Source organism: Vipera berus (genome assembly GCF_964194415.1).
Source record: "Vipera berus genome assembly, chromosome: 1".
In the NCBI taxonomy this organism is placed as follows: Eukaryota; Metazoa; Chordata; class Lepidosauria; order Squamata; family Viperidae; genus Vipera; species Vipera berus.
Genome location: NC_138202.1, coordinates 35565962 through 35586527, shown reverse-complemented (window position 1 = coordinate 35586527; position 20566 = coordinate 35565962). Strand labels below are relative to the sequence as shown.

General features: G+C 41.6%; 1 protein-coding gene across 2 annotated transcripts in view; it reads left to right on the top strand.

Moving 5' to 3' along the window:
* Window positions 1-20566, top strand: part of RCOR1 (REST corepressor 1) — a 170296-nt gene that overhangs the window by 84450 nt on the left and 65280 nt on the right. For both annotated transcript variants that reach the window (XM_081344820.1, XM_081344819.1), the window contains exon 4: window positions 15694-15746. In XM_081344820.1, the coding sequence (XP_081200946.1) occupies window positions 15694-15746 (53 nt within the window). The remainder of the gene's footprint in view (window positions 1-15693; window positions 15747-20566) is intronic.

Below are 20566 nucleotides of genomic sequence, written 5' to 3'. Positions count from 1 at the left end.
AAGACCTAATATAGGTTCTTAACCGCAACCGGTCGGGTTCGGATCGGCTCGACCTCCAACAGCTCTCTAGGCCCCGTTTCCGACGCTTCATCTCCCGGAGCTCCGCGGAGAACCATGGAGCTCGCTGGGATCTGCGCCGGGTCAGGGGCCGCAAGGGTACAACCCGGTCAAGTGCCTCAGTGGCTGCCCTTTCCCAGGTTTCCACTAAGGCATCCGCCGAGCTGTGAGCAATGGAGGCAGGTGGGGACCCCAGCGCCGCTTGGAATCTATCAGGATCCATTAAGCGTCTGGGGCGGTACCATCTAATTGGTTCCGTATCCCCACGGCGGGGGGTGGCAAAACGGAAGACCATCCGCAGGAGATGATGATCGGTCCATGACAGGGGCATAATAAATGGAGAGCCCCCACCAAGATCATCCAACCACCGTCTAGATAAAAAAATCAGGTCAAGAGTGTGGCCTCCCTCATGAGTTGGTTCAGAAATTACTTGCGTCAGGTCCATGGCCGTCATGGAAGCCATGAACTCCCGAGCTAGCTCAGATGAGCCTCCCAGGGATGGTAGATTGAAGTCTCCCAAAACTATAAGTTTGGGAAACTCAACCACCAACCCTGAGAGGATATCAAGCAGCTCGGGCAGGGCTGCCGCTGTACGACTAGGCGAAATGTACGTCAGCAGCAAACCCAACTGCGCCCCAGAACCAAATCTCACAAAGAGAGACTCACACCCGACTATCTGAGAAACGGTGGTCTCCCGCGGACATAAGGTCTCCCTAATAATAACCGCCACTCCCCCACCCCTACCTTGAGCTCTTGGCCGGTGCAGCACCCGGAAGCCTGGTGGGCAAATGTCAACCAAAGGGACCCCACCCTCTGGGCCCAACCAGGTCTCCGTGATGCAGGCCAGGTCCGCATGCTCACCCTCAACTAAATCCCTAACGAGGGGAGCTTTATTAACCACGGACCTGGCATTCAGATACACCAGCCGGAGCTCAGGAGGCTGCACATCCTCGCTCCCGGAACCTCGGGGAAGAAGCAGAGGGTCGGAGCGCCTCACCGCTTGCAAGTAGCGGAGATGGCCCTCCCGGTAGCGATGCGGCCCCCTGTCTATCCGCCTGCTGCCATTCCCCGTCGTGGGAATTGGTAATCCCACGACCCGCTCGTGAGCTCCGGAGACAGCGACACCCCGTTCTCCCGCCGCGCGGTCAGACCCAAGTCCGGCCTGAACCATGGTTGATTGGCCACCCCCCAAGGCCAGACAACCCTTATCACCCACCCCCCTCCCTAACCCTATAAAAAATCTAGATAAAAAAATGATCAGAGGCCTTCTGTTAACTTTATATTGACGGCCCCTGCCCGGCCATCTCTCAGGGTCCCAAAACTCGGGCCCGTCATCGAGGTTAAAGGTGTCTAAAGAGGCGGGTCGCACCCAGGAGAGGGGGGCTCCCCTGAGGGCACACAAATCCGTGCTAGTATATTTCCGCATAAGTCTAGTAAGTCCAGGAAAGGACTTAGTAGGGATTGTTGTGAGGACTCTGTTGGCATTTGGTGGTGGCCATGATGGTGCAGTAGTTAGAATGCAGTATTGCAGGCTAATTCTGCTGATTGCAGACTGCCAGCAGCTTGGCAGTTCGATTCTCACTGGCTCAAGGTTGACTCAGCCTTTGGTCAGTAAAGTGAAGACCCAATTGTTGGGGGCAATATGCTGACTCTGTAAACTGCTTAGAGGGCTGTAAAGCACTGTGAAGCAGTATTGCTGTTGTTGTCTTCTGACATGCTATTTGATGGTACTTCTCTACTGAGCCTTGGTAATTGGTCTTGAAAGTTGGCTGTAGCTAATTTATCCATGATCTTATGTCTCATATAAGCAGCTGTGTTCTGTAATGGAAAAGGTGGTAGTGAGATTCCAGCTTTAGGTGTTGGCACATCCAGTTGTTCTTCCAAATGTTCTTGAGTATGGGCTCTAGTATGTAGTTGGTGTGTCTCAAGTTGCAAGAGCAGCTTCCTCTTCACTATTTTGAAGCATTGGGTAACTAGCTGTTTCTCAGTTAGTGTGGATGCAGGTTTTCTGTCCATCCATAGTTCCCTCATATATTTCATACATCCCCTTTCATTGGGTCTGCTGTTGTAGCATTCCATCAATTCCAAGTTCTCTTGTCTCATCCATGTATAGTTTATTCTGGTAGTCCACTAGTCATCAGATTGTCCTGGTTCCCCAATGCAGACCTTATTAATCTGGGCAACCTCTGACCCAGCATGATTTTCCTAGTTTGTGTCACTTATATTTTTTGAGGTAAGCAGGAGAAACATTAGGGGGTGTTTGCCCAAGGATCCCTATGGATAAGGTAGGTACTAAGTATGATTTCTCCCACATCAAAGGTGGTGTTTCAATCACATACACTGTTTAGCTACTATATATATTAGAACTGTTGAAATAATAACATACTAGACAATCTATGACTTGTTGGGTCATCATTTTAGAGATATTTCCTTACCTAAACAAGGAAACAAAATGATCATGAGCAGGAAAAAATTAATTGGGAGCAGGAGTGACTTCTCACTTCCTGTTGTCTTTCCCATTGTGTTTACTGATGGGAAGCTGCAGCGAGAATTGGAAATCCCTTTCCCTCCCTCATTGCTACATTAAGTCTAGACTTCCTGTCAGTTTCCCCATTCACTTAGTAAAAAATAACAGGTGCCACATGGGTCAGGGAAGGCATGCAGGGATGAGGTGTGGGTTGGGAAAGGTGCACAGGTGTGTGCAGAAGACACAGTGTAGGTTAAGAGGGCATGGCACGGGTCTGGAAGGATGCACAGGGCTGCATGAGTGGTTGGCAGGGCAGGAGCGCAGAGAGACTGGGGAGGTTGCACAGATGGGAGAGACTTACCCAAGTAACTTCCAACCTTCCCTGGTGGCTTCTCCATTACTGATGCTTCCAAAGACTTTGCTAGTGGGAGAATGGCAAGGAGTGTAGGCAATCATGATTGAGTTTACACTTCCTGCTGACTTCCCCACTGACTTTTGGGAAGCTGTCAGGAGGTGTTGAAAATATTGATCATGTGACCACAGCTGATCATGATAGGGCTGTGGCATGGCAGTACTGAAGCAGCAGAAGTCCACTGTTGCTGCATCCAGTCCTCTGGTTGTCTATGATTTTTCAGAGAACAGAGAAGGAGGTGGCAAGATGATATCCAAAAGCTTCAAGGCTTTTGGCTAGAATTAATTTGGTTCTCAAGGCTTCAACTTATTTATGACAGTTCAGGTCTATTTCTGAACTTTCTCTTTGTGTTAGTTCTTTCGGTTAGGTATATTTGAACAAAGCACTTCTTTAGGAGAAGACCACAGATAGGAGTTGAGGACCTCTCTCTGTTATCATCTTTCCAAGGAGTTGTTTCAGCCCTTTCCTTTTCATTTGCAAGCCTAGGCTCTCATTGGTTTTCAAACTTTTCTTCTGCAGTTGCTACTTACTGATATGCTACTGTAGTGGTTACACTCATCCTTATGTCTCTACATGTTCTTTTTAAGTCCTAGATCAGTCAAACATCTCCCTTGCATCCATTATGGTTTCCTCATTTGCTCCCTTGTTTTTCTTTTTTGCATGTTTTAGGAATTCTCAACTTTGTAATGCTCTCTATGACTTGAGAACTTTTGTCCATGGAATCTTTTCCAGTCCTTTTCAAGTTAAAGTTGATGTCCTAAAATTTTACCATGAAGGTACGACTGGGATCCAATTTGCCTTTATATAGTACCTTGAGACTCAAGATGATTTCTGGAAAGGCCTTTGACACTTTGGAATAGTCCTTCATGTTTGATGTTCTAAAGAATAGTTGTTGTGACCCTAATTACTATACAAGGATACAACATACATGAGTTTGATCCTGTTGGTCCTGAGGAAGTGGACAGGGGCCTTGATGCCATCAGTCACCTGCCAATTAGATTCCTCACCCTTCTGGTTGGTGAAAGCCTCCAAGATGGTAACTGTCAGGTGAATTCAGGCAGTGATAAGTTCTTCACTGAAGGAGGGGTTGTTCCTAAGGCCTTTTAAGGAGGCCGTGGTTCTCCCACTCCTTAAAAAAACATGCCCAGACAATTTCTGTCCAGTTTCTCATTTTCCTTTTTTAGGGAAGGCGATAGAAAAGGTGATTGCTTGGCAGTTTCAGAGGATCCTGGATGAAATCAATTATCTGGGGCCCTTCCAGTCAGGATTCAGGCCCAGTTATGGAATAGTGAAAGCATTGGTCACACTTGTGGATAAGTTCTGGCAAGAACAGGATAGGGGTAGGGTAACCATCCTTGCTCTCTTTGATTGCTCAACAGCCTTCAGTACCATCGACCATGTATCCTTTTGAGCTGGCTATGGGGTTTGGGACTTAACAGTACAGCCTTGCATTGACTTGGCTTTTCTCACTAAGGCTGGTTCCAATTGATGTTGAGAGATCCAGCCCATGGCTGTTCTTTTGTGGTGTGCTGCAGGTTCAGTACTCTCTCTATTTCTTTTTAACATCTACGTGAAGCCACTGAGTGAGATCATCAATTCTTTGTTTCTATTTAACTTTCAAGGAGCAACATTTTTTTTTGAATTTGATTGGGTTAGTTTTCCAATAGATAGCTGGATAGTTAAAGTCTTCCATTATTAGTATGTCTCTCTTCTTTGAAACTTCAGTAACTAGGAGCATCCTCTTCCTGCTTTAAGGTCTGCCTGTAGTCTCTAGTACGCCATCCAAATGTTATTGTTGTTTCTTCTCTGTATTCTTATTCAAATACTGTCAGCTATATCTTTCTGCTCAAATTTCTGGATACATGATTACACTTCCTTCACATATGCCAATTCTTGTCCAATTTTGAGTGACCTATTCCCACTAGCTTTCATGAATGTAATAATACAACTAAATAATATTTGTCTTTCTGTTTGATTTGTATACTCCCCATACAAATAATTTAACCTGTTCTTTCTTATATCCACATGGTTAGCACTGAATGTCTCCACATCCTCTGAATCACTCTCAGTCCTGTTCCCATTACTTGATGTTGTAGATTTTCTGACTTTCTTTTCCATTCTCCAAAAGATTCAGTCTAAAATAGAAAATACTCGGCATTTTGCACACAAATAAGTACACACACACACACACACACACACACACACACACACACACAGAGAGAGAGAGAGAGAGAGAGAGAGAGAGAGAGAGAGAGAGAGAGAGAGAGAGAGAGGTATTTACAAATGAGTGTTGGTGATTTAACTAGTGCATTGTGTATATTAAGATGGATTCTGATACTGCCATGTTTGATTCTGAGATGCTATGAATGTATGAAGTATACATAGCTGATCTCCAGTTTTGGCCCTCCCCATAATCAAAGACCACAAGCTTCACCACTGGTCAGGGAGGTACAGGCTTCTAGGAAGTGTGGTTGATACCACCTGGAAGAGCACAGATTTGGGAAGGTAAAAGTTAAAGGGGCTGAGCTCTGGGCAGAATAGGACAGAAAGATATTCTAAATCAATTAAAAGGAGCAGAAGTTATAATAAGTAAAAGCTATATGTTTATAGTTTGGTACAGGAGAAGAATGTTGACAGAAAAATAGAGTCACAGACTAGAACAGAGGTCCCCAACCTTTTGGGCACCAGGGACCGATGCCATGGAGAAAGATTTTTCTGCGGACCAGAGGGGTGTGTGGTTTTGAATACTGCCTGAATCCAGAGGATGGCCCACTTGTTGGTATGCTGCGGACCGGTCCCAGTCGGGGGTTGGGGACCCCTGGTCTAGAATATGTTGCAACTCCTTCAGCATTCCAACTTCTAAGGCAAAGCAGAGTGCATTTCTTGTCCCTTTCTGAAATTAGTCCTTATGCTGCCAGCTCTTTGCTAGTATGCAGTAGTTTTTTAAAAAAAATTAGTGGAGAACTTGTGTTTATGAAAAATTACTGATTATTCCCTAATTAATCTCAATTGCTGATGGTTACTTATGCTTTCAATTTTTCATAATTAACATAATGAGTTAGAAAGATTAGAGTGAAAAAAGATGGTATAATGCTAACAAATGAAATCACTGAAAATGGATTTGAATGTTTGTAAATGTGAAAAACTTTTATATATATTACGTGACATGCATGCCTGGCATTTTGAATAATGAATCCAGTGCATTTATGTGCATGCATACTTGCAGCCCTTTTAAACTTACCATACTGTGGTCTTCACTGCATATAAGAAAGAAAATATCTGTACTTGCCAATTGGCTTCAACTTCTATCTAGAGCAGGGGCTCTCAACCTTGGCAACTTTAAGACTTGTGGACTTCAACTCCCAGAATTCCTCTGGAGTTGAAGTCCACAAATCTTAAAGTTGCCAAGATTGAGGACCCCTGCTCTAGACAGTAATTGTATACACAGTATTTCATCCTTCATATGTGTTTAAAGATGTTTAGGAATGTTGGCCCAGATTTTAAGCAGATTAGCTCTGCTTCCTTGGCTAGTAACATAGACCAGAGCTTATTCTCATTTTGATACTTTTCTGAATTTTGCAGCATTGGTCTTTGCTCAGAAGGTATATCAAAATATATTAATAATTTTGTGCAACATTTTTAAAAATGTGATACAAGCAAAACAGATAAAAAGCAACTGCTGCCTATTTTTAGTTCCAAGGAGACATTTGTTGCAAATAGAAGATAAAGATAAAATGTATGTTAAAACTTTTCAATAAAAAAAATAGAAGATTTAGAAGAATACAAATAGCAGGGTAAAGTGACTTATTTCATCCAGAGAAAATCCTGATTTAAAAAATATTAAGGTAGTAGTTGATGGAAACTTTGTAGTCTTAAAGAGAGAAAATCTGCTGAATTGTGACCAATTAATGCATTCCAATTGTTACAGTTACTTGTAACCCATATTAGGTCTAGAAATCACAGATTTTAAGATGACATGATGTGGCTTTCTGATGAATGTGTCTGCTTGTACCATCATGGTTCTCTGGTCAAGTGGTACTGCTGGGAAAAAGTGCATTTTAAGTATAACAAGATAGTTCTTAGTGTAACCAATCCAATAATTATGGAATGCTCTCTGAATGTCAGTACAACTTCAATTTCAATCATAAATTCAGGGCTTCATCGAGTATGTATGTATGTATGTATGTATGTATGTATGTATGTATAATTAACCCTAACCCTAATTAATTAATTAATGCCTATTTTTGTGTTGCTAGTTATACAGTCCATTGCAGCACAGCCATGTGGATAAGAGATGGGACACTCTGCAGCCTTTAAGTTGTTGCTTACTCATCATGCAGCATGGCAAACTATCTTGAGAAGTCAGAGGTGATGGGAGAGATATTCCAATCCAACAACATTTGTAGGACTATAGGTTTCCCATTCTTTTGGAAATGATAACTGGTATGGGAGAAAAACGATGACTCTTAAGTCACTGTTTTGATTGGATTGCTTCTGAAATTGTTTCAAAGAAGAGCAAGCTTGTTGTTGTTGTTGTTAGCTGCGAAGTCGTGTCCGACCCATCGCGACCCTATGGACAACATTCCTCCAGGCCTTCCTGTCCTCTACCATCTTCTGGAGTCCATTTAAGCTCACGCCTACTGCTTCAGTGACTCCATCCAGCCACCTCATTCTCTGTCGTCCCCTTCTTCTATTGCCCTCGATCTTTCCCAGCATTAGGCTTTTCTCCAGTGAGTCCTTCCTTCTCATTAGGTGGCCAAAGTATTTGAGTTTTAGCTTCAGGATCTGGCCTTCTAAAGAGCAGTCAGGATTGATCTCCTCTAGGACTGACCGGTTTGATCGCCTTGCAGTCCAAGGGACTCGCAGGAGTCTTCTCCAGCACCATAGTTCAAAGGCCTCAATTCTTTGGCGCTCAGCCTTTCTTATGGTCCAACTTTCACTGCCATACATTGCAACTGGGAAGACCATAGCCTTGACTATACACACTTTTGTTGACAGGGTGATGTCTCTGCTTTTTAGTGTGCTGTCTAGATTTGCCATGGCTTTCCTCCCCAGGAGCAAGCGTCTTTTAATTTCTTGGCTACAGTCCCCATCTGCAGTGATCTTGGAGCCCAGGAAAATAAAATCTGTCACTACCTCCATTTCTTCCCCATCTATTTGCCAGGAATTGAGAGGGCCAGATGCCATGATCTTGGTTTTCTTAATGTTAAGTTTCAACCCAAGTTTTGCACTCTCCTTCTTCACCCGCAACAAGAGGCTCTTTAGTTCTTCTTCACTTTCTGCCATTAGAGTGGTATCATCTGCGTATCTTAGGTTGTTGATATTTCTTCCGGCAATCTTAATTCCAACTTTTGATTCATCTAGCCCTGCCTTTCTCATGATGTGCTCTGCATATAAGTTAAATAGGCAGGGCGACAGTATACAGCCTTGCCGGACTCCTTTCCCAATTTTGAACCAATCAGTGGTTCCGTGTCCAGTTCTCACTGTTGCTTCTTGACCCGCATATAGGTTTCTCAAGAGACAAATAAGATGGTCTGGTACTCCCATCTCTTTAAGAACTTGCCACAGTTTGTTATGATCCACACAATCAAAGGCTTTAGCATAGTCAATGAAGCAGAAGTAGATGTTTTTCTGGAACTCCCTAGCTTTCTCCATGATCCAGCGTATGTTGGCAATTTGATCTCTAGTTCCTCTGCCTCTTCGAAATCCTGCCTGTACTTCTGGTAGTTCTCGATCCACATACTGCTGAAGTCTAGCTTGTAGGATTTTAAGCATGACTTTACTAGCATGAGAAATGAGTGCAATGGTGCGATAGTTTGAACATTCTTTGGCACTGCCTTTCTTTGGAATTGGAATGTAAACTGATCTTTTCCAATCCTGTGGCCACTGTTGAGTTTTCCAAATTTGCTGGCAAATTGAGTGTAGCACTTTTACTGCACTGTCTTTTAAGATTTTGAATAGCTCAGCTGGAATACTGTCACCTCCACTAGCTTTGTTGTTGCTCAGCTTTTCTAAGGCCCACTTCACATTCTAGGATGTCTGGCTCGAGGTCAGTGACCACCTCATTGTGATTATCAGGGACATTAAGCTCATTCTTGTATAGTTCTTCTGTGTAATTTTGCCACCTCTTCTTAATCTCTTCTGCCTCTGTTAGGTCCCTGCCATTTTGGTCCTTTATCATGCCCATTTTTGCATTAAACGTTCCCTTCATCTCTCCAATTTTCTTGAAAAGATCTCTGGTCCTCCCTATTCTATTGTTTTCTTCTATTTCTTTGCACTGTTCATTTAAGAAGGCATTCTTATCTCTTCTAGCTATTCTCTGGAATTCTGCATTCAATTGGGCATATCTATGTTTTTCTCCCTTGCCTTTCGCTTCCCTCCTTTCCTTAGCTATTTGCAAAGCTTCCTCAGACAGCCATTTTGCTTTCTTGCATTTCTTTTTCTTTGGGATGGTTTTGGTTGCTACCTGTTGTACAATGTCGCGAACCTCTGTCCATAGTTTTTCAGGCACTCTGTCTATCAGATCTAATTCCTTAAATCTATTTGTCACCTCTACTGTATATTCAACAGGGATATGATTTAATTCATACCTGAGTGGCCTAGTGCTTTTCCCTACTTTCTTCAGTTTAAGCTTAAACTTTGCAAGGAGAAGCTCATGGTCTGAGCCACAGTCAGAGCAAGCTTACTTGTTTGGTAACTTTAGCACTAAGACTTTCTCACCATTTTTAGAGAGAAATGTAAACCATTGTGAGCTATTGTTTTGTATTAAAGTACATTATTTGCAGGCAAAAGATTTCAAATTCAAAACCTTTCTATTTCCATTTAAAAGATTCTCAGGCAGCAAAACTGGAAGAAGGCTGTTATTTTTTCTCAGATAGCAATGATCCTTACAGACTAATTTTTAAAGCCAGTTTTCATTATTTTAGACTGAATTTTTGAGAAGTAAGACTTCACTGTTATATAATATTTTGGATTTCTTTTGTATTTTAATATGTGACAGTGGTTTTTAGTTTGCCTATAGCTTTGGAGAGATCAGATGTTAATAGTATTAAATAAGCTTCCTGTTTTATATCTTTTAAGTATTGCAACTGGCAACTCTACTAGTTGCAGAATAAATAATAGAGAAAAGCACTTGTATTCAGATAAAACAGAAAGAAAATGCTGGATAAATGTTGCAAATGATTAAAATTTGTAATATTCAAAGTCTTATTCCAATGCTGCTTTTAACAGTGTGATAACTGGGGGAAAATACATGAGAATAGGTTGGATCATATTAAAAGTCTATACAGCCCTTGATTTATTTTTATTTTTTTCTCTCAGGGTAGCTACTAAATGCCTTTACTATCACCATAGATAAGCCCCACCACCTGCCTCGCCTCACCTTGTGGTGGCGGCACCTGCGTACCACGTGGCCTCCTGCCCCATTGCAGCCGTCAGCAACCAGACAGTGGGATGGACTGGGCGGCCTCTTAACTAGGGCTTATTTCAGGGGTAGGGCTTATATTAGGCGCAAACGTAAAAATCATGCTAGGGCTTATTTTCTGGTTAGGTCTTATTTTCAGGGAAACAGGGTATTTAAAGTCCATACTGCAGATTTCAAATTCAGAGCAAAGAACCCTGCCATGTTTTAAAAGAAGACCCCCTGTTGAAAGCAACCGTTCATCATGCCTTGCTGCCATTTTATTTGAAGAGGTTTTCATGTCATGCGTGCATATGTGAGTTCATGTTTTCTCATGCAGTCCATCAAGGGAGGTTGTCAATTCTCCCAGGTAAACTAGACTACTTTGTTGTAAGGTTACATTAACATAATCTTGCAAGTCTGAATTTACAAACTTCCCACCATTACTTTTAACCATCTGATCAATTAGGGCGGGGTCCGGTCCTTCCTAGGTTTCTTTGACCTTGAGCCACTAGGAGTTCCTTCCTCTCTCGTCTGGTTGTTTCCTAGGCGGCATCTCTTCCCCTCACCCTCCAAGGTCATCCAAACATTCCATTACAGTGTGCTTCATGGGCTATTTTGACATACTGATGTCAACTCTGAACAGTTAGATGACAATTAGAAGCATCGACATAGAGTAGAAAAAGCTTTAATATTTTGAACTCTCTTTCTATGGTGCAATGCATGTCCTTTTTAATGTTGCTTTGTTTTCTATTTTAAAGAGAAGTTATACAGCTTCAAATTTTAATTTCATTCATATAACCTAACAGCAACAAGTAACAGAGCAAGCAATTGCTTGCAAAGATTTGCCTGCGGAAATCTGTAAAAGCTGAACAAAATGGTCTAATACATTATCAGTAATCTCCAGGTCATGAAAAAAATAGATGACAACCCTCTTTTTCTTTCAAGAGCTGTTTTTTGTTTCATTGCTTATTAACATATTCAACTTCAACTATGCTACTCAATATAGCTAGTAATATTTTATGCGGAACAAAAGAATTTTGCAGTGGACTCCCTGAAATTTGTCTTAAGGTTGTTATTAACATAGAAGGCTTTTCTCTTTCTCCCCTCATATACTTGAGTTACATTGGCAGTGAGAATAGCTTTAATGGACAGTAAACTTTCTGATTAGTTGCTAGTGAAATTAGAATGTTTAAGAGTTTAATTTGCAAAAGGAAATCTTTAATCTCCACTTTAAAAATAATCCACAGAGCAAACAAAATCCACAACACGTGATTTAGCTCCATATTAAAAAACAGCAATGACAATTTTATTCTATCCAAGAGTGGAATGAAATCACGAAAACCAGAGTTTTTCATTTTCATTCATCTTTCCCCTCCAACTCTTGTTTCAGCTTCTTTACTGTAGTAGGTTCACTTGTAGTATTGAAACCAAGAGAAGTAAGTGGAAAAACTTTATTTATTCATGTAATTTTTTTATGGCTTACAGAACTTACAGTGTAAAAATATAATATAAAAACCAACATTATAATTGCTTAAATTAATACAACTCCAAATCTAATTTTCCAAATAAATGCTAAAATTAATAAGCTACCTTTGTTTAATATGGTGCTGCTGGTTATAATGGCTCCCCAGAAATCTTCTACAAGACTTTCTAGAAGAGACAGGTGTTCATTTGCTTCTCAGAGGTTAAGAGGATAGGGGCCATCCTTGCTCCTAGGAGTTAGCTGTTCCAAAGGTGGAGAGCTACTGTAAAGAACGCCTGCGATGTGCCCCCATCTTGCAATACTTCCTGCTAGGTGGGGATTCTTAGTGGCATTCCCTGTTTATTTGGGTGAAACAGGCAGAAATTATTGTGGAAAGGTAGACCCTAAGTTATCTATCATCTAAGCTACCTTTATAGCTACTGATCAATAACTTACTTAATATGGTACTTAAATTTATTATAGCTGCTCATTTCAACAAACTCTGAGCAGCTTACAAAATCCAAATTCTAATAGAAGATAAAACAGTAAAAACATAAAGACTAAAAACAGCCATTAAAGCACAGTGCAAACCCTCCCCAAATATAAGCCCAAGTGTAACACCCAACACTAAGTCTGAAGGGTTTTTTGAAACCTCAGGAGAGTGATTTCTGGGCAGATGCTGTTCCAGAGGGCAAGATCTGCAACAGAGAAGGCACCCTTCCAACCCCACAAAAAAGGCAATACTAGTAACCAATGAAACTCCAGCAGAGGTGTAAGGTGCAATATCATGACTGATCATGACCAGCTGAAATTTCCAGGTAGTCTTCAAAGCAGCCCTATGTAAAGTGAGTTACAGTAATCTAATCTAGAGATGAAAAGAGAGTGAATGAATGTCTCCAGATAAGGTCACTACTGGTACATCAGCCAAAGCTGTGCAAAAGCCCTCCTGGGCCTGATTTTCACCTGCTCTTGGAGTTGGAGATAAAGGAGACTCCTAGATTGTGAAGCTGCTTTATCCGCTAGAGCACATCTCTGTCAAAAACCAAAGATGGTACAGTCCTGGAATCAATCAGCCTTTGAATCACACGCTCTTGTTTAGATTGGATCTGAATCTTTGTTTACCCACCCTGATACAGAATCATGATTGCAGAGAGAGTAGTGCGTCGTCTTTGGTTTGCTCCTGTTCCTGTGAATGTAAGATTCTTCAATATGTTACGGTTGAGTGATATTTCTTTCATATCTCTGTGGCCTTTTTAGAAAATATGTACCCGATAGTGAAGCATCTAGTCAAAGATACCTATAGGTGGAAGCTTGGTGTACAGGAACCTTTTCTAATTCAGCATCCTCCTAGAACTACAGTTCTTAGCAAGTTCCTTGCTAAGTTTAAGAGTTGTACAGGTAGTGCTCGACTTACAACAGTTCATTTAATAACTGTTCAAAGTTACAGTGGCACTGGAAAAAGTGACTTATGACAATTTTTCACACTTACAATCATTACAGTATCCCCATGGTCATGTGATCAAAATTCAGACAATTGGCAATTGACTCATGCGCCGTGGTGGTGCAGTGGTTAGAATGCAGTATTGCAGGCTACGTCTGCTGATTGAGGGCTGCCACCAGTTTGGCAGTTCAGTCCTCCCCAGCTCAAGGTTGACTCAGTCTTCCATCCTTCTGAGGTTGGTAAAATGAGGACCCAGATTGTTGGGGGCAATATGCTGACTCTGTAAACCATTTAGAGAGGGCTGTAAAGCACTGTGAAGCGGTATATAAGTCTAAGCGCTATTGCTAAGTGCTTTTGCTATAACAGTTGCAGTGTCCAGGGTCATGTGGTCCCCTTTTGCTACCTACTGACAAGCAAAGTCAGTGGGGAATCCAAATTCACTTAACAACCATGTTACTAACTTAACAACTGCAGTGATTCACTTAATAACTGTCTCACTTAGCAACATAATTTTTGGCTCGATTGTGGTTATAAGTTGAGGACTTACTATACATTAGATTCAATACATCTAGAGGATGAGGTTTATAGATGTATAATCTGCAGTAAGAGACAGCACACACGGACTATGCAGTCTTAGACTCCCTTTAAATCTCCTTCCCTTAGAAAGCCACTTTCTGTGACAAGTTTAAGACTTTAAAAAAAAAAAAGCTTTCATTGATTCTGTTCCTGCTTCCTTGTAAAGTAAACTTGGGGTTTTGAGGTATGAAGGCATTTTAATGCAAAGTTAGTCCATTGAAAGCTGCTACTGTTTTGTTATCTGTCACAATTTTTATAAGCATTTTTAAATTTCTTGATGAAATGGTTAGAACGTGGGCACTTGAAAAAAATATAAACTTAAGTACTTGGGCAGATCTGTATCATGCCAATTTTAGTTCTTTGGACACACTCAAATCTTTTCTTTTTGTTTAACCCTTAACTGCTGCTTCAAATCTTGAGGAGAAACTGTAAGCTGTAATGTTAGGCCGTGGGCACTGCAGTGTGGAATTAATGAGATGATATTAGATGAAGGAAACAAAGTCTGCTTCTTTCGTATCACCCCAGTAAAAATCTGTTCACTCAGCTGACTCTTTTGGATTTGTTTCTGTGAGCTTGTGATGGTTAAAATACTTTTCTTAAAAGCAAACTTGTAATTTTGATTTGATGAGTGTCACCAAGATTGTGTATGTATGAGATTTTCTGCAGTTAGGGAAGATTAGGGTGAGAGATTATTCCCCTGGAGATCATCTTATCACTGTGTCAATCCTGTTGATGCTTCTTTCTACTAGTAGGAAGTTTGCTCTTCCTTTTCCTTTTTCAGCTACAAGGCAGACATAAGGGGCATTTTCTTCTTTGTCTTTGGTCACTTGTATTAGTTACAATAATGACAAAGAAACTGTTGTACCATAACTGCAATAGTATGTAGTTGGCCACATCTTCAAACGTTTGAGCCTTTTTGATTTACAAAAATCTCACATTGTTTTTGTAATGTATGAATGGTATATTCTGCATTACTACAGTTGGATGTATTACAGTTTAGAGCAAAATACCTATCCCCTCCACTAATTAAACAGGCATCTCTTTCAGCTAAATTTGTTGATCGATCTTAGGATGGCAGTTCTTATATTTCCTAAGGACTAGCTTTCATCTGCAGATTTAAACAAGTCCCAGAAGAGATAGACTATTCCTTGCTAATAGACCACTGGGAATGTCTAGCCCCTGTCACTCCTGAAAACATTATGATGTAGGATGTCCAGCTTGGCTCCATCTGTGAACAAGTAACAGCAGGAAGCTCTGCTCTTTTTTTGCATTTTGGAAGAACGCACAAAACCAGCTGCCAGTTGCTCTGGCACAAAAAAGATATGCCATTGTTCTATCCATCTACTAGGAAGTTAAGAGTTGGGAATGAAGTTGTATTGAAGGATAGAGTCAGGATGATCCACTTTATCCAATCAGATAAAATAGAAAAGTTGTGAAATGTCTAGCACAAGTACCTGTATTTGTTTCCCTTCCTCTTCCTTTCCCCTACTTTGCATGTTGGGTTTTTTAAAACTGGAAATTAGACTGTTGAAACCATTATCATAATTTGTAGAATGATTAGTAATTTTTAGACAACACATTAATGATACAGTAACACTTATCTCATTCTGGTATATGCATGGGGGAATAGAATTACAACATGGATGTGCTTATCTTTATAGCATCTTCAAACTGGAAACCTTTGGTTAACAAATTCTAAATAAGACAAGTTATAAGTTGGCTTCAAGTATTTGATTTTGGAGCTATAGCCATGGTTTTTAAGCTTCCCAAAGATTTCACTATCTAGATGCAATTGTTACCTTTGCTATATAAAAAGCAATTTTTGTATCTTTATAGATTTGTTTTTCTAATTTTTATTTTTATTTTCTATTCTCAGTGGATGAATACATTGCTATTGCAAAAGAAAAACATGGGTACAACATGGAACAGGTAATAAACAGTTGGAAAATATTTAAATGTGTTCTCTCCCCTTCTCCAGTTGGGGCAGGGGTGGGTTTTTTTGACAACTTGGTTTATTATTTTCAGTAAATACAAAATATGATGTAAAAGAGAAGCAGAAGTAACTATAGAAACTTTCAGTACGTTGATTTTGGCTTTAGGTGACTTTTATTAACCATGTTACCGTATTTTTAGTGTGTATGATATTTGCATACGTAGAACTTTATGCAGTCATTTTAATTCTGCCTATTCAAAATATCAAGTTGGACTCTTACACAAAAATCTTGATTAAAACATGTATGCAGAAACTAGAGCTCTTCCGGGAAGCTCAATAAAAGAGACAGCCAAAGACAGGGCCAGTTGCACAGCGGAAGCCAAATTTATTTATTTATTTATTTATTTGATTTCTATACCGCCCTTCTCCCAAGGGACTCAGGGCGGTTCACAGGGCATATATAAATAGCAGTACAAAAAAATTAAAAGAAAATTAAACCAATGCCCAATTAAAATACAACAATGATAGAATAATAAAAACCAATTAAAAAACCCATATACCCCCATCAGGCCAGACCAGCTAATTCAAATAAATGGGTCTTCAGCCCACGACGGAAGGATCAAAGGTCCGATGCCATCCGGAGCTCAACCGGCAGTTGGTTCCATAATGCCGGAGCACCCACAGAGAAGGCCCTCCCCCTGGGGGCCACCAGTCGACATTCCCTGACCGGAGGCACCCTGAGGAGGCCCTCTCTGTGGGCACGCACAGGGCGGAGGGGAGTTGACGCCGGCAGCAGGTGGTCCTCGAGGTATCCCGGACCCATGCCATGTAAGGACTTAAAGATCATAACCAAGACCTTGAACCTCACCCGGAAGACAACTGGTAACCAATGTAGCTCGCGGAGCAAAGGTGTAACATGGGAGTACCGGGAAACTCCCAAGACAACTCTCGCGGCCGCATTCTGTACCAGTTGGAGCCTCCGAGTAGTCTTCAAGGGAAGCCCCATGTAGAGAGCATTACAATAGTCTAGGCGAGAGGTCACGAGCGCATGAGTGACCGTACACAGGGCATCCCGGTCCAGATAGGGCCGCAACTGGCGCACCAGGCGAACCTGGGCGAAAGCCCCCCTAGTCACGGCCACTATATGATCTTCCAGAGTAAGTCGTGAATCTAGGAGGACTCCCAAGTTGCGAGCCCTATCCACGGGGGGTAAGAGCTCACCCCCCATAGAAAGCGATGGAACATTTTGAATGTCCCGGGATGCCGGAAAGTACAGCCACTCAGTCTTGTCAGGGTTGAGCTGAAGTCTGTTCCTCCCCATCCAGACCCGAACCGCCTCCAGGCAACGGGACATCACAGCGAGGGCATCACTGGGGTGGTTTGGGGTCGAAATGAAAAGTTGGGTATCATCGGCGTATTGATGATACCCAACTCCAAAACCACGAATGATCTCACCCAGCGGTTTCATGTAGATGTTGAACAGGAGAGGCGAGAGGACTGACCCCTGAGGAACTCCACAAACGAGAGACCTAGGGGCCGATCTCTGCCCTCCTGCCAACACCGACTGCGAGCGTCCCAGGAGATAGGAGGAGAACCACTGAAGAACTGTGCCTCCCACTCCCAATCCCCTGAGACGCCGCAGCAAGATACCATGGTCGATGGTATCGAAAGCCGCCGAGAGGTCTAATAGGACTAGGACAGAGGAATATCCTCTATCCCGAGCCCTCCAGAGATCCTTCACCAGAGCGACCAATGCCGTCTCCGTGCTGTACCCGGGCCTGAAACCCGATTGGTAAGGGTCCAAATAATCCGCTTCATCCAGGACCAGAGGGAGCTGATGCGGCACCACACTCTCAACAACCTTCGCAAGAAAGCGAAGGTTGGAGACTGGACGAAAGTTGTTCAATACAGCTGGGTCCAAGGCAGGCTTCTTGAGGAGAGGTCTCACCACCGCCTCCTTCAAGACGGTGGGGAAATAACCCTCACTCAAAGAAGCAGATATAACCGCCTGGAGCCAGCCTCGTGTCCTCTCCCTAGCTGCATAAACCAGCCAAGAAGGGCACGGATCCAATAAACATGTGGTGGAGCTCAGCCTCCCCATAATCCTGTCCACTTCATCAGGGGTCACAAAATCAAACATCATCAAAATAATGATTTCCTGTTTAAACACAGACTCCTTATATTTATTTCTGAATAATAAAAAAGAATATGCACTACCCAGATAAATGCAGAGAATTATTCCAAATAGAATGTTCATTTTAAGTTTCTTTAAAAAAAATCAAATTAGAATTTTTAATGGCTGCCTCTAGTCATTAAAAAGGTAGCATGAAATAGATCTCCCGACTTATAAACAAAGCAAGTCACTTCTGCGGTTTGGGAATACTTTCTATAGAGAATTTCCAGAGATTTCCTGAACAGACTTAGACAGCTATTTATGTTGTGAGGGAGAATGAATAATCTTCTGTCTCTTAAGCAGATCATGCCGTAGGGCAGGGGTAGGCTACCTTGGCTCTTTTATGACTCGTGGCTGGCTCAGGAATTCTGGGAGTTGAAGTCCACCAGTCATAAAAGAGCCAAGGTTGCCTACCCCTGCCCTAGGTTTTAAGGACAGCCTTCATACGTTTTGAAACCAAGTGGGTTTCAGATGGAAAGAAAATCTATTGCATGCATCTCTGCCCTGGGACCATTGTGGTGTTGGAAGATGAAGGAAGAGTAAGCTGGCAGCCAGGCACAAGTGTGCCCAATTACAGGCCATCAATTTGTGTTGCTCTAATGCCACACACTTTGTTTAAGTTATAGATAGTCCAACTCACCCATGACCTTACCTAAAGTGATGTACAGCTGTTGTCAAGCTCCTGTCCCTCTCTAATTTTCTTTTAATTAAAAAAATGAATTGCATTCAGCAAACCGCCCTCCTCAAGTTATATTTGCTGTAATGCATTCACCTAGAGCTCAGAAGAATTTCATTGACTTCAGAGATTGCAAAGACCCCTTCTGTATGGATGTTCTAGGATTGGCTCAAGTCACCATATTCATCACTTTGTGAGAGTGCTCACTATATATTCTCAGGGGTAAATCAGGGGTCCTCATACTTGGCCACTTTAAGACTTGTGGACTTCAACTCCCAGAATTCCCCAGCCAGCTGGCTGGGAAATTCTGGGAGTTGAAGTTCACAAGTCTTAAAGTGGCCAAGTTTGAGGACTCCTGGTCCAAATGAACCACTAACGCATAAAGGTTGGAAGTTTTTAGGCAATACACTAATATAATAATACACTGGGAGGTGCTTCTCTTTAGCCTTTTTATTTTCGTTGCTAGCTGTTCTGTTTTCCTCACTCTGAATCAGAGCTTATTTTTCATGTAGGAGTTCTGATGTGGGGTCAGTAAAGTACTGGGGAAGGAGTAGATTAACAGAATACATGGTAAGGGAGGGTGAAAGATAATGGAAGGATCAGCAGGTCAGTAGATGGACCAATGTAATAGTGTTAGTGTTTATTTGTGGACTGGGGGAACAGAACTGAAGAACATTTTCTCACATATTGACCTTAAACCTTATCAATATGTGGTTCCCAAACACTTTCCACTAAAACAACACAGCTCTTGGCTATAAAATGCCCCTGTGTCCCTCCAGAAATAAAAGCAACAACTTAAGTCAGTGTGGTCAATGATAAGGGATATTGGAAGTTCTAGTTGAACAAAAGGTGGTCCACTGTATGTTTTCTCATTCTGATATAATAAGTATTATAATTCAGCTAATACAGTTAAAAGAAATAAGCCTTAGATGAATCTGGATTTCTTTATTTCTCAACTTTTAAATCTGTCTAAAGAAAAGATTATAGGGAAGCCCATCCTTTTTGAAACACTTGAAAGTGACCAAAGTAAGAGACCTGTAATTTCATGTTCTATGAGGCATGCCTTACTGGAGACTTGAAAAGGGTAGGATCTTTCCTGTGATTACTGATTATATGTAAAATTCTTGCAATAAATCATGCTAAGAAAATGCCAAAACGAAAACTCCCTAGATGTTCAACAATGACAACATAACGACATGGATAGGGCCACAGATTTTTTTAAGCAGTATTCTTTCCTTTCCTTTCCTTTCCTTTCCTTTCCTTTCCTTTCCTTTCCTTTCCTTTCCTTTCCTTTCCTTTCCTTTCCTTTCCTTTCCTTTCCTTTCCTTTCCTTTCCTTTCCTTTCCTTTCCTTTCCTTTCCTTTCCTCTCCTCTCCTCTCCTCTCCTCTCCTCTCCTCTCCTCTCCTCTCCTCTCCTCCCCTCCCCTCCCCTCCCCTCCCCTCCCCTCCCCTCCCCTCCCCTTCCCTTCCCTTCCCTTCCCTTCCCTTCCCTACAAAATGGGTGGAGGACTGGAAAACTCCAATGGTAGAGTTATCATTTCATTTTCAATTATCTGAGTCAAAGTTTTAGTCCAAGATATGTGGATTCTCTATATGACTGCAGAAATTGATTGAAATAGAAGATTTTACTTGAGTAAGCTTGAATGTCTGCTTAATTTTGATTAAATAAGTAGCCCCTTTTCATATATATTCATTGATTTACAGAATTAAATAGATTTGCAGAAACTATTGTGTACTGTAGAGCTATCTTTTTGTGCTGCTCTGTACAGGAACTAACAGACTTTTGAAATTAGGTTAAAATTTAGAAAGGAGTGGGGTTTCCAGATATCCTTTATTCACACTTCCCAAAAATGCCCTTATGAAACACGATAGTATTTCTCTTAATTAATTAAATAAAATGCCTCCATACTCTAGAAAGAATACAGAGAAGAGCAACAAAGTTGATTAGGGGACTGGAGGCTAAAACA